The sequence below is a fragment of the Haliotis cracherodii genome, unplaced genomic scaffold (genome assembly GCF_022045235.1).
Source record: "Haliotis cracherodii isolate W230 unplaced genomic scaffold, xgHalCrac1.p SCAF_28, whole genome shotgun sequence".
Taxonomy (NCBI): Eukaryota; Metazoa; Mollusca; class Gastropoda; order Lepetellida; family Haliotidae; genus Haliotis; species Haliotis cracherodii.
Genome location: NW_027266284.1, coordinates 1,452,362 through 1,466,495, shown reverse-complemented (window position 1 = coordinate 1,466,495; position 14,134 = coordinate 1,452,362). Strand labels below are relative to the sequence as shown.

The window sequence follows — 14,134 nt, the reverse complement described above, 5'->3', positions numbered from 1 at the left end:
ACTGAGAAGAACTGGCAAAATCATTTGTATGGAACCCAATTTTTACTGTTATGTGAGTATAATATGATGAAAAGTGCAAAACAAAAAGCATAGTGATTAATTTTAAGCAAAAAATGAGAAAAATACTCAATTTCAAGCATTTATAAGATGTGAGGTGAAAGATTATTGTACTTATACAGCGACTTGCATGCACGTGTGTGAGGCTGCTTGTACTAGTCCGGACTGATGCCGATTTTATAGTGCCAACCTACTGAGATATCATGCCGCATAAGATTCATATGTGAACAACTAAAGGCATAATGTTTACAAATGCCAAAAATAAGGATAATTTTTGTGGCCATATTGAAAAGGAATGGCTGGCCCCGTAGCCATAAATGTTTGTACTGGGAATGAAGAACCTGTGTACAATTGTTCATGCTTGTATTTCTATGCGAATAATTCAGTCAAAACCCGCTCCTCTATAACATGCATATAGTATCCCTGTACCTGAAGCATGATATATGAGGACCCAAGGAAATCGGAGGTGCCGCAATCCGGGCACCGTGAATTAGTATATATGAGAATATGAGTGAATAAAGACAGCACGTACCGAGAAACTAGTTATGTGTAAGCTGAGAAAAATCTCAGACTAAGGTACGAGCCTTAACCCTTGTGTACTTAACTAATATTAAATAGCTGGCATTGAAGAATAAAGATTTTATGGTGTGAGGACAGACAATGTGCAGGATTATGGTTATGCTATGATGTAAAAAAGATTGGGTGTTTGAAGGAATTCAGAGAATTGTATCATTTTTGTCACTGAAGCATCACATTCTTAAGTAACTTACCTTGACTAAGGCACCAATTACACCCAGACTGGTAAGTCGGAGATACTCAAAAGGTCTGGTCTTACTGACAGTGTGCAGGAATGGATACAGGAATAGGGGTATATGAGCTGAAAAAGAATGATGCACATCTTAAGATTAAAATCTATATATCATCAGAAAATTGTAAATTTTACATTAAATTGAATATTCATTATACTAATCTTATCTCACACTATGCATTTCTCTGTTTTTAGCCAATCTTGTAGTTGAAACGATCCTTGAACCTGTTTCCAGCCTACAATGACACCTCACGCAAACACATCCCAGCTGTAACCATGGTCACCATTATCCACTTGTCTTTGCAATGCATGGACCTCATGCTGCCTGACTACGTGGTCTGACCTGCCAATTCATTTTATCATCAATATACGACTTAATGTGTAAATTTACAAAAATATTAAAAGTTATCCCATCTCAAACTGTGCATTTATCCCATGGTTGGAAGGTGGGATGCAAATACCCAAGCCTGAAACAGACCTCAACCTTGAGATTTACACAGGAAGCTGGTCCTAGAAGAGAGTGAGTAATTTAAAATTTAACTTTGCATCATGATTATTTCAGCCATTATAGCGACTGATCCTAGAACAATGATCCAATCAAAGATAGACGACGAGAACTCATGTATGGGTAGCTTAAAGAAAATCTTTGTGCCTCTGGGACTATCATGATGTCGGGCAACTCATGCAGTTTTGTGTCTTATGCACAGGATGGTCGGGTAGCATGGAACAAGAGCAGACTTGCTTGCCCACTACTAGAAAAATTTCCCGGGTTCCAGAGAGATACAACCAGTCCTTGGTTCATCTCTGGTCCAGAAGTGATGTTCTGCAAACAGATCCCCTCATACATCATACAGACGTAACTTGGAACAGTTTGGCATCTTGTTAAACGCTTTGTTCAACCCACCAACCACGACTGCAGTGGTTGCTCAAGCATGAACGAGAAAAGGAATGATCAACAACACCCATAAGGGTCTCCAAACTGACCAATCAGACAAACAAAACTCAGAGCCAAGGAGAGCGAGTGGAAGATTCAAGAAACCGTAAAATATTGTCTGTGCTGTGGTGTGATTTCGATGCTGTAGACTATAAGTCACTACAGGCGAATATCATTCCCCGACAGGATGTTCAAGTCTGGGTAACCCAAAAAACAAATAGAAACAAATCTAACAGACTCAATTAAGACAAAAATTGTGATCACAAAACCTCTTCCGATCCTCTGGACGTCACACAATGATAACGGCTGGGATGTGTTTGGGTGAGGTGGTTTTTGAGACTGAAAACAGGTTCAGGATCGTTTCCACTCTAGGATCAGCTGAGAACAGAGAAATGCACAGCGTGAGATAGGATAAATTTTTAAAATCTAGAGTGTCAGAGATTGTGAGATTGGAAATTGTCCTCATTAACATCAATAGAAACATACTTGTTCCTGTTTGGACACATGAAGATTTGGGTTAAAATTGGTCCGCAGCAACCCATGCTTGTGTCATAGGCGACTAAGCTTGTCGTAAGAGGCAACTAACAGGCTCGCGTGGTCAGGCTCCTAATTTTGTGGATCGATGTTCATGATGTCAGTCACTGGATTGTCTTGTCCAGACTCAATTATTTACAGACCGCGTCATATAGCTGGAATATTACTGAGTGCGGCGTTAAACAAACAAACAACAGTTACTGTTTAGCAGCACTGCCTTTTTACTCAAATATATTAAAATATATCAAAATGAGCCCCCAAACTTGTCAGAAGATATGACTAAATGGAAATTGGGTAATCATTCATTGTGTTGAACATCCAGATGGCTTATACATTGCTTATGCTCTTAACAGCTCGTTTTGTCTGTCCCAGACTCAATTATTCACTTTCCTTACACACCTGTGGGTGAGAAACCCATTTTTCATAACTGGTATCAAACATATAGGTGAGATCGAATTCCAGGCCTGTGATAGGCTAATCCATGGTGATGACCTGAGGTCAGATGATGACGGACTACTTTCATTTATCCTGCATTACTCCTGAATGCATCTGTATCGGACGGTTTTGAGGTGGGAAACCCTCAAAATACAGAAACCACAATAATGAAGAAACAACATCAGTAGTCGATAAACCGTGAAGAGAAAAAGTTCAGAAAAACGCCATTACGGTCAGGGTATTTCCATGTGAAAAACAATTGGACATATGAATTAAACAGTAGCTCCCGATACACCATAGTAATAAAAGATCAAATTTGCTTACAAGCTAAGTCTTACTTACTACGACATAGAGCCCTTGTAGACAATCAATTGTCTAATATTCTTCCACTGGTGAAATCTAAGCGACTGCACTGGAAATGGGGCAAGTTCATTATTTGCTCCGGGGGTTGGTAACCTGCTGGGCTACAACCAACGGCCCATAACTTCATACACCTTCGACGTCCTCGAGAGTTATATCATGATATAACATTTATACAAGGTTCTCATATAATAATTAGATCCACAGCAGATGCTTTTATGAGTTATCATGGTGTAACATTTACACAACATTTCATATAATTATGGTTTAACAAGTAATACATATCATCAGGTAAAATGCATATACAAAAAATGTCAGTAGTTTCAGTCATAGCTTTTTGGAAAGATACTAGTCTAAGGTATCAAGATCCCAACTCCCAGACATAATATCCAATAAGACAAAGATATGTCTTAGACATAGTCTTATAGATTGCCTTGAACTATCTTATTTAAGTAAATCTGTCATCACTTATATTAGAATAACATTCAGCAATTACTTCAATTAAGACTCATTTAGGATTAGCCCCCATACAAGCTCGGCTATAGTGATACCATAATCTCTTTCCATGCACCCAGTAAATATGTCAACAAGATTAGTGCCAGTCCAACAGGATTAACAGGATTAAGTATTCCCCTCTGTCTAGCCATTCATTAACCATAAGGCACACCCCATCGTGTATCAACCAATCATATTCCTTTTTATTGTTCTAAGATTTGTTAAATACATACAGAAGCAAAATGTTAAGCAGAAGGGGTTTGACGTTCATACCAAGCAGATCTCTCTCCCACAGCCCAGAGGGTTGTACCGACTCTCTGTGGCACTCTCTGTGGCTAGATTCTAAGATTGTTCATCGTTAATTGTTCTCATTCCCCCAAGAAAACCAGCACACCATTTGGAAGGTTTTGTTCATCCGAACAGAACCATAATAGTCACATTGCGAAGATAGTGAGTGAGTGAGTTGGGCTTAACGCCGCTTTTAACAGTATTCCAGTCATATCACGGCGTGTCAGCTTAATGTGGGAGGAAAGCCCAAAGTGATGCAGGTCTCGGACGTTTACCACTTCGGTGAAACCCACGAGCACGGGTATGGTGCTGACAAACCTAGAAACATAATTTGGGCCACCCGGGATTCGAACCCACAATCATAGGTTTCTGGCGTGCCCAAGGGACGCAACTCTGCACAGCGAATCGCGGCGCCTTAGACGACTGGGCCACCCATGCCCCCCCATTGCGAAGATAATGACTGGCGAAAACTGTGTCAGACCTCCAATAACATCCTTCCATGATTGTTTTAATCAAGCAATTGCTGTGTAACGCCATGGTAGAGGCTATCGCCCTGATCTCGTGAGGATTATTCGCTCTCGGTGGATCCAGATTAGCTATCTCGTAAGCCTTCAGGATGACTGCGCGTAACCATAGTGATATGGTATTGTGACTAACCTCGGTCGTGGACATAGGAGAAACGGGTTTAAATAACCGCTTCCTGGAACCAGGCCTAGTCTTGGAAAGGCAGATGAAAGAAAATTTTTAATGCCCGCATCGGTCATAGTAGAAGTTCATTCTCATCTTAGCTTCCCACAAGTCATTATTGGTGGGATGGTGAAGGAACAATCGGGTTGGCCTGGTTGTTGATTTTTGGCAATAAAATCCCTGCACAATCCGATATGTACCACTCCGTGCGTCCCATACTCAAAACGAACCTGGGTGATGTCAATCACATTTAGTTCGCTCACCCATGCCGCCGTGGCTAATGCCAAGAGAAACACTGTCTTCTTGGTGAGGTCATAAAATGAGGATGCATAGAGGGGCTTGAAGGGGGGGGTCCTCGCAAACCTCGAAGTACCACGTTCAAGTCCCACGCAGGTGGGCGGAACCTGGCCTTCTGATCCTCAAGCCTGAAAGAGCGTAATAGGGCCTGTAGTTCCGGGACTTTAATCATCTTCAGATTTTCCGGAACGGCCAACACTGAGTTGAGTGCAACCAAGTACGCAGTAATGGTGCTACCTTCCAAGTGTCTTTGGGTACGGAGATGTAGGACGTATTCAGCTAGGAATTGTAGGGACTTGACTTTTCACCTTGCAAAAAGTTTCAAACGATCCCACTTGTCATCGTATAAACCTCTTGCAGAGGGACGATGAGCTAATGTTAGAGCTTTTGCTGCCCGTGCCGAATAGCCCTTTGCACTTAATGCCCTTTTAAGACGAATCAACCATGCGAAACCTGTCTGGTGTTGGATGAGGAAATTTCCTTGTGAGGGTGGATAAGTAGGTTGTGTGAGGGGTAGTGGATCATCTACTGCTATATTTCTGAGCTCGACGAACCACCCTCTCACCGGCCACCAGGGAGCGACCAAAGTAGAGCAAGGCTCCTCGTCTCCTTGATCTTTTGCATTACTCTGGGAAGTAAAACAGGTGGCGGAAAAGCGTACGCTTTTAGCCCTTCCCAAAGGATGCTGAACACGTCCACCGCCCTGTGGATCCAGTAACAGGGAGACATACGTCATGAGTTAGTAATTTTGGCAAGTTGCAAACAGGTCGATGTTTGGTTGCCCGAACTTCTGACGTGATAAGGCATCGGCCAGAACGTTTCAACATCCGGGGTTGTGTTGAACTATTAACTGTAGTTGCAACCGATCCACGAGATGGAAAAACATGAATGTCTGTTGAAGCAGGGAGTGGGAGTTTGTTGTTCCCTGACTGCGCAGGCACCACACCCCAGTGCTGAAATCTGTGGATATTGCGAGTTGACTGCAGTTGATTATGCCAATGTGTGATATGGTCAGAATTAACGCTTCGAACTCCAGGTTGTTTATGTGCCACATTCAATGAGCGCTGGACCATAGCCCAGAGGCTGTCTGGCCTTGTATGTGAGCACCCCACCCCTGAAGGGAGGCGTCTACGAACAGGTGTAGATTTGGGGATAACCGGGATAAAGAGACTCCTAAGACATTCGACTCTACTGACCACAAATTGATGTAAGGCCATAGTTGAGTCGGTAGAGTGATGGCCTTGAGTAGATCCTGACGCCTGATGTAAGGATTCAGGAATTGTTGAATTGGGAATTGAGGTATCTGAGGAACCTGAGGTCGGAGGAATGAATAGGTATATGCAGGTAGGCATCCCGCAGATCGAGACTGATCAAGGAATCTAACGCCTTTATGGTGGTTCTGAGTAGTCTCAACGTGGTGAGGCGGAAGTATGGTGGATGCTTCAGGTAACGTCCGTTGAATACAGTTGGTTGGTTGGTTTGTTGTTTAACGCCGCACTCAGCAATATTCCAGCTATATGACAGCGGTCTGTAAATAATCGAGTCTGGACCAGACAATCCAGTGATTAATATCATGAGCATCGATCCATGCAATTGGGATCGATGACATGCATCAACCAAGTCAGCGAGCCTGACCACCAAATTCCGTTAGTCGCCTTTTACGACAAGCAGTCACCTTTTACGGCAAGCATGGGTTGCTGAAGACCTATTTTAGCCCGGAATCTTCACGGTTCCTGTTGAATACAGAGAGATTGTGTTTCATTCTCATCTTTTCTGAGTCCTTCTTGGGTACCAGGAGGATGTGGGAATAAAAACCTGGTGTTAACACTGCTGCGTGTACAATCTCTGCAGCTCTCTTTAACAACAGAATGTCTATGTTGGCCTTTAACAGCAGATGTTGCTTTCTTGAATAACTCCAAGGAAGTGGAGCCGTGGTCAACGGTGGAACCACCTCTACGTCTAGTTGGTAACTGTGACGTGATACGTTGAGAACGTAATCGTCCTTGAGGATGCTCCAGTTCTTCCAAAATCGATTCAGTGAATTTCCTTGTGAAAAGGAAATCTGTTTTGTGGATTTCTAAAGTTTGGAAAGGGAGCCCTGCTGCTCTGTACACTGAGGATTACTGCTCTCATCGAGTGAGTGAGTGAGTGAGTGAGTGAGAGAGTGAGAGAGTGAGTGAGTGAGTATGGTTTAACGCTGCTTTTAGCAATATTCCAGCAAAATCATGGCAGGGGGACACCTGAAATGGGCTTCACACATTGTACCCATGTCGGGAATCGAACCTGGGTCTTCGGCATGACAAGCGAACGCTCTAACCACTAGGTTACCCGACCGCCCCGCTCTCATTCTGTGGTATTATTCCTACAAAATGGAATGAAAACCTTTATTTTTTGGTCGTCTAGAGCTTGATCTGTTTAGGTATATGCGTAAATAATAAAAAGAATAAAGGATAAATCCTCAGTGTCCTTCAATCCTAGGATTGATGGAAGTGGTGAGATATGAAACTGTCTGGCTGACCAGGTAGTGGATTCTTGGCGATGAAATCCCATCTCAGGCCAAGATGGGACGATGCATTCTCGCCACTGTCAAACTCAAATGCATGAATATCAGACATTCATGTAGAAATAAGGTCAACTGAGTTAGATGTTCGGAATCAGCTTGTTGTGAGGGTACATATGCGTCACTGGTAAGGTGATTAGATTAAGTATCAAGTTCAGATCCCGGGCAGAATCTGAATTTCTTCTGTTGATCTTTAAGCCTGTACAATGATAGCAAGGCTAACAAGAGTCATAGATGACATATCCCCCAGGCAGCTGTCTGTAAAGTAACCATAAGTAAATGTGCAATTCTGTATGTAATGAGTCAAGAGTTGAATGTTCTTGAAGAAGCATACATTGTTTACCCACAAAAGATCCTACATGTTCGCATCCATATGAAATGGAAAGTAAAACAAGTGTGTTTTTGTGGGGTTTTTATGCAAAAAAAAAAAAAATTACAAGAAACAATAACTAAACAAGTGTATAGTCAACGAAGTCATCTATATCTCCCACCCATTTTAACACGTTGTGGTCCCAAAACCAGGTAACTGACCCAACATTTCTCTTAGCCCATGTCAAAATAGCTGCAATGGAAATTATAAAATAAACATTTCTAAAACTCCTTAATATCAAATGGCACCAGTTCAGCATGAGTCTGATAGACATGCAAAGTTTTGTTAGAAAGTATTGAATGGGTTTTGAGTTATGCTCCGGAAACAAACTCTACCCTATAGAACCTTAGTCCAGCTTGTTGCCATGGAAACGTAAAAAATAAACATTTATAAAATTGCTAAATAGAAAAAGGCACCAGTTCAGTATGTGCCTGGTAGACATGCACAGTTTTGTAAGAAAGTATTTAATGTTTTTTGAGTTACGCTCCGGAAACGAACACCACCATTATAGAACCTAAGTCCAACTTGTTGCCATGGAAACATGAAAAATTCTAAAATTCCTAAACAGCAAAAGGCACCAGTTCAGTATGTGCCTGGTAAACATGCAAAGTTTTGCAAGAAAGTATTTAACAGCTTTTCAGTTAAGCTCCTGAAATGAACACCACTCTTATAGAACATAAGTCCAACTTGTTGCCATGGAAACATAAAAAATAAAAATTTCTAAAATTGCAAAAAAGCAAAAGGCACAACTTCACCACTTCAGTGATATAAATGCAAAGTTTGATGAAGAAATATTTAACGGTTTTCGAGTTCTGCTCATAGCTATATCCCCCCACATTATATGCTGGGGGGATAATAATGCTGGTGAGCTTGATTCTGTTATGCATTAGCATGGAACTAATCTCTGCAAGATAGGTGATAAATGACAAAGGAATTCTGCTACTTGGGTAGGGTAGCGTTGGCAGCCTTAAACCCTTTTATAGGTCGCAAACTGGTCAAAGCTCTTCAATTTATCATCATTTAAATTCTTCATAGATCTGCAAGGGCTAGACAGACTACCTTGGCTGCTCTGTCTGAATATCCCCTTCTAGTGAGATTGAAAGTGATATGTTCCATATTTGAAGTTCATGAACTTTTTATCATAAATTATCATATTATGCATTTATATACCGCAGGTATCCAGATACTAGAATCTGCTCAAATGTGAATGAAACTGCATGGTGTGACGATGAAGAAGGTATGGCGAGTTGGAGAGGTTTACTTTTACTGTTAGTGAGACGAACTCTGGGAACCAAGTCTTTGCTGGCCAGTAAGGCACGACCAAAAGCAGTAATAGCTTGTTGATCTGTCTGATTTTCTGAATAATCAGCGGTATTAGTGCTGGTGGTGGGAACGGGTAAGCATGTAGCTCTTCCCAAGATATCGCCAGGGCGTCCATGGCCCAAGGTAGTGGGTTCGGTACTGGTGAGACGAATGTTGTTAACTGTTTATTGAACTTTGCTGCAAATAGGTCTACTGATGGGCAACCGTTCTCCCTTGATATCAGCTGGAATACCTCCATATTGAGCATACATTCTGTTGGGAGATGGTTTTGATGGCCTTGATAGAGCGTCCACTAGGACATTTAATGATCCTTGGATGTCTCTTGCATTTATTCATAAATTGAGACTGTCTGTTAGTGTGACAGTTAAAATATTGATCTTGTTGTTCCTTGGCGATTGATGTAAAAGCCCACCATTGACTTATCTGTTCTTATAATTAAGAACTTGTGTTTTAACTGTGGGTCGCAATGCGTTATGGAGTTGTTGGACTATGGTGAGACGAAGGTTGCTACCTGTCTGTTAAATCTGGTTGCCACTTGTCTGTTAAATCTGGTTGCCAAAATATCCACAGTGTTACTCACATGGAGATTGCATTCATCTACAGATCAATCGCCCAGTCCCATGTGGGTATAATAAATGAGCTCCCCAGTCGAAGGTGGAGGTCTCAACATAATGACCTTTGAAAGTAAGCTGCATCTTGTAGATTGAAGCTGCATATATAATTCTTCGGTCTGAATGATCGTACAATGTCCGAGACCATGGCAGTGTTATCAGAAAATTGTGCCTTGAAGGAGCATAGAGAACACTTGGAGCGTATGCCGCATCAATGTGTCTATTTTCACCAATTCCTGATCATCGCATCATCATCATCGCTATTGGTCGAAGTTAAGTTTAAGTAAAAAGGTTTCCATCCCCCGAGTGTTGTACAAGCGTTCCTGTTCTTATATTGAGGTATCAATGAAGGGCGGTGCCTTGGTGTGAATTACTCCACATGACGTCATCAGGAAGTCTACTGAAGTTAGGGACCCATTCACATTGATGTGTAGTGTCAGGCATCTGATCGTCTGATTGCAGCATCATGTACAAGTAATCATGCAAACCGATCTGTAGAGGTACACTGCATGTCTCGCATTAGGTCAGTTTGATCTAATTCCAGCATAGTCGCATAGTTTGTTTACAGTTCGTGAATTCTTGACACGTGACATGCAAATCATCCTGCACCCAAAACATAGAAAACTGCATTCTTGCCGGGAACGAGGTCCAATGCTCCACACAGTGATGTGTTGAGTTCTGAAGCATAACAGTGTATATGCAGTCAGTTTCCTGTAGAATCTGCAACATGTTCGGTGCAGAAACAATTTGATTTCTAAGGTATTTGATGCTAGTAGGCATCAATATATTGTCGATATTTGATAAAGTTTTGCTGATCGATGAATAGCCCAGTTGATGTCTATCTTGTCTTGATCATCCATGAAGGACTGTTCCTCTTGGTACAGATACGCAGAAGCTATAATATGTACTGCAATCATCATAGCAGGGTTTGGATCATGAAGGCGAGAATTATGAATGTAATGTTGGTGTTGTGATGATCTTTTCTGTTTAGACGGGTATCGATCTTGAGATAGTGAGAGTTTGGTGAATTTCTTGCAGTTTAATCAGTGTTGGTTCAACGTTAGCTTAACAATTCCATGATGTGTGTGTATCCTGATCTGTACCAAACTTGAATATCAGACTGGGGTAGCCCCGATAATATGAGAGATCCCTTCAGATGAAAGTGTGGAGGGGCCAGGTTGTGCGCAGGTTGATGCAGTTGCATGTTCATGCAACCAGGTCAGTATTTGATGACGACGCAGGTATAGTACTTCTTCATGAAGGGCAGACTAGTGTGCGAAGGTCCATGACTGAGTGAAGGATGTGTCTGCGTGAAGGTGAGTGTCTGCGTGAAGGTGAGTGTCTGCGCAATGACCTCGATTTCTTTTTTAAAGGAGGAAGGTTTTAGGGTTTGGAGCCCATCAGTCTGAGAAATGTCTTCAGGTGTTGAATAGGGGAGGCTGTGTGAAGTCTTCCTTTCATCGTTCATGTTGCTGAATAGTGAATTGAAAATGTCAGAATGCAGGCTTTGTGAATGTATGAGAGTGTTTTAACCCTTGACGGCTGCATGCAGATCTGAAGTCTGTGAAAACCTGTGTCGCTGCCTTTGTGAAGGCCTGTGGCTGTATGTTGGCTGGAATCTGAGAAGGCATGTCTATTGCTGTGTGGTGCTGCATCACAAGTAAAAGCTTGCTGGGTAACACAAATTACTTATCTGCATTGGTAAATGAAGCCAGTATAGCACACGGTTGCTAAAGGTTAGGCTCTGTGGCCATTGTTGGCTATATGAAAGCTGTAGGCTCCACCAAAGTTGATGGTTTGCATGAACCGTCCAAAGGTCTGCGCCTCAGTGAAGTTTGCTGCTTGAAGGGCTTCAGCGTGCTGCAAGATTCCTTGAGGCTGCGCGAACCCCCGGGGCGAAGGTCTGGGGCTACATAAAAGCTGAGGCCTGCGTGAAGGTCTGCGACCGCATGAGGGACAAATCCAACTTGAGAGGTTGCTTCTGCGTCACTGATGTGTCGTCTTCAAGTCAGACTTCGTAGATCCCTTCTCAATTGCAGCAGTCTGCTTTGGGATATTCATATTTGCATAGACATGTTGACTCATCGGCATTGACTTTGATGAAATAAAAAGGTTCTTCTTAGCCAGCGATTGTAGATTCTTCTTTGTGATGCAGGCAGCCTCAGAAGATTTCTTCTTCGGTCTGGTTGTGCCCTTTGCAGGGGTGTCAACACTTCTGTTGCCCAAGGAAAGCGCTGCAGGGATAATCAGTAAAATGGCAGATAAGTAAATACTCTCTATTTTCCTCAGAGGGTGTAGGTTTGATGTTGATTTTCTGTTTCTTTGATGAAGTCAGCTCCAAGGATGATGCAGATCCCTCCTCTGATGGTCCATCTTATTCTGTACTGTAAATAAATATTCTGCAAATTTATTTTCTCCCAAAGGAGAGCAGAAACTACACTTTCAGTAAAATCTAAATATTTTTTACATTTGTATACTTATCCTGCATTACTCCTTATTGCATTACTGCTTACCTTACGACAAAGAGGACAGTGTCTTGCGATGGTTCGGGGTGAAAAAAAGAAAAAGCTGTTTCCGACTCAAATTTCCTTTTAAAGGACCATTGCCGCTGATATATAACAGGTTGTGATGTCACATCCAATTCAAATTACTGCTTCTCGCTGTAGCTATCAAAAAGTTCTCAAGCTATAGTGGGGAGGTAAGTCTGCAAGGGGTGGGCATGATTGCTCTAATGGAACAATTGCTGTTTTGAGTAATGGTTGAGGCTACCGCTCTGATCTTTTGAGGGTTTTCACTCTTGGCGGATCAAGTTTAGCGATCTCGAAAGCCTGCAGGATGACTGCGTGTAACCATAGAGATATGGTGTTGCTTCTAAGTTCAGTCGTGGGCTTACAGGATACTGGAATGAATAACTGTTTCCACGAGCCACGCCTTGCTTTGGAGCAGCGGATGAAAACTTGTTGTGTGCATACAGGGCACAAGAGAAGTTCACCCTCATCTTCAACTCCCACAATCGTTGAGAATGGTATGATGGTGAAGGAACAATTGGGTTGGCCCGCGAAGTTGATTTTTTTGCCATAGATATGTACCCCTGCATGGGTACTCTGCTCAAAACGGACACGGGTGATGTCAAGTGTTTGTAACTCGCGCTGCAGCCTTCTGATCCTCAAGCCTGAAAGAGCGCAATAGGGCCTGTAGTTCCGGGATCTAGGTCATTTTGCGATTTTGTGGAATGGCCAACACTGAAATAATTGCTACCAAATACGTTGTAATGGTGCTACCTTTCTTCAAGTGTCTTTTGGTATTCAGCTAAGAACTCAGGTGATGTTGTTGTGGGATCTTTATTCTTTGCCTGACAAAAGGTTTCAAATGATCTCCACTTGTCATCATATAACCCCCTTCTCGGGGGACCCTGTGCCAAGGCAATGGCCCTAGCTACCCATGCTGAATAGCCGTTGGGGCTTAGCACTTTTTAAAGACGAACCAAGCATGCAGATAACATCAGCCTGGCATTGGGTGGGGTAGTTTGCTGTAAGGGTGGAGGAGTACCACTCTGGGAGGGGTAGTGGATCGTCTTCTGTAAGGTTTTTGAGGTAGACGAACTACCCCCTCACTGGCCACCAAGGCGTGACCAAAGTCAGAGCAAGGCCCTTTGTTTCTCTGATCTTTTGTATCACCCTGGGAAGTAGGAAAAGTGTATGATTTTATCCCTTCCCAGGAGATGCTGAATGCGTCTACCCCCCAAGCCTGCTGATCCGGGATTGGGGAGACATTTGTCATAAGTTGGTGGTTCTGGTGAATTGCAAACAGGTGGATGTTTGGTTGCCCGAAGCACTGAAGCACCAGGTTGAACACCCCCGAGTGAAGTTTCCAACCTGGGTGAGACAGCCTGTCTGGCCCGGATAAAGCATCCCAGACGGTCCACTAGATGAAAGAACCTGAGCGTCAGTTGTAGAAGGGAGTGAGAGGTGTTGTCCCTTGATTGTGCAGGCACCACACAAACATGCTTTTGTGGGAGGAAAGCCCGAAGTGATGCAGGTCTTAGACCTTTACCGCTTTGATGAAACACATGAGCACGGCCTGATGTAAGGAGCCGGAAATTGTCCCATTGGGCGCAATTGTAGGCGGCCTCTGCTTGTCAGATCCTGGGCTGAAGTGAGTAGCCTCAGCAACACTTGCCATTGGTGAAGTGTGCTTGATTGGTGCAGGGCAGGTGACTAATGGCGTAAGATCTTTAGCCATCTGTCCCTCGGCACTGATAGGAGGTCCTAATCAGTATGAAACAGGCCCCTTAGGAACTGGAGTACAAGTATGAATCCTGCAGATTGGGACTGATAAAATGTGTTTTTGTTGGTTCTTAGCAGTCTTAAAGTCA

At 42.8% G+C, this 14,134-nt stretch overlaps 1 protein-coding gene across 1 annotated transcript in view; it reads right to left on the bottom strand.

Annotated features, from left to right (window-relative positions):
• The window catches only part of LOC139473348 (CCR4-NOT transcription complex subunit 9-like), an 80,487-nt gene that overhangs the window by 28,366 nt on the left and 37,987 nt on the right, over positions 1-14,134 (bottom strand). The window contains exon 5 of the mRNA XM_071255876.1: positions 828-934. Coding sequence (XP_071111977.1) covers positions 828-934 — 107 coding nt within the window. The remainder of the gene's footprint in view (positions 1-827; positions 935-14,134) is intronic.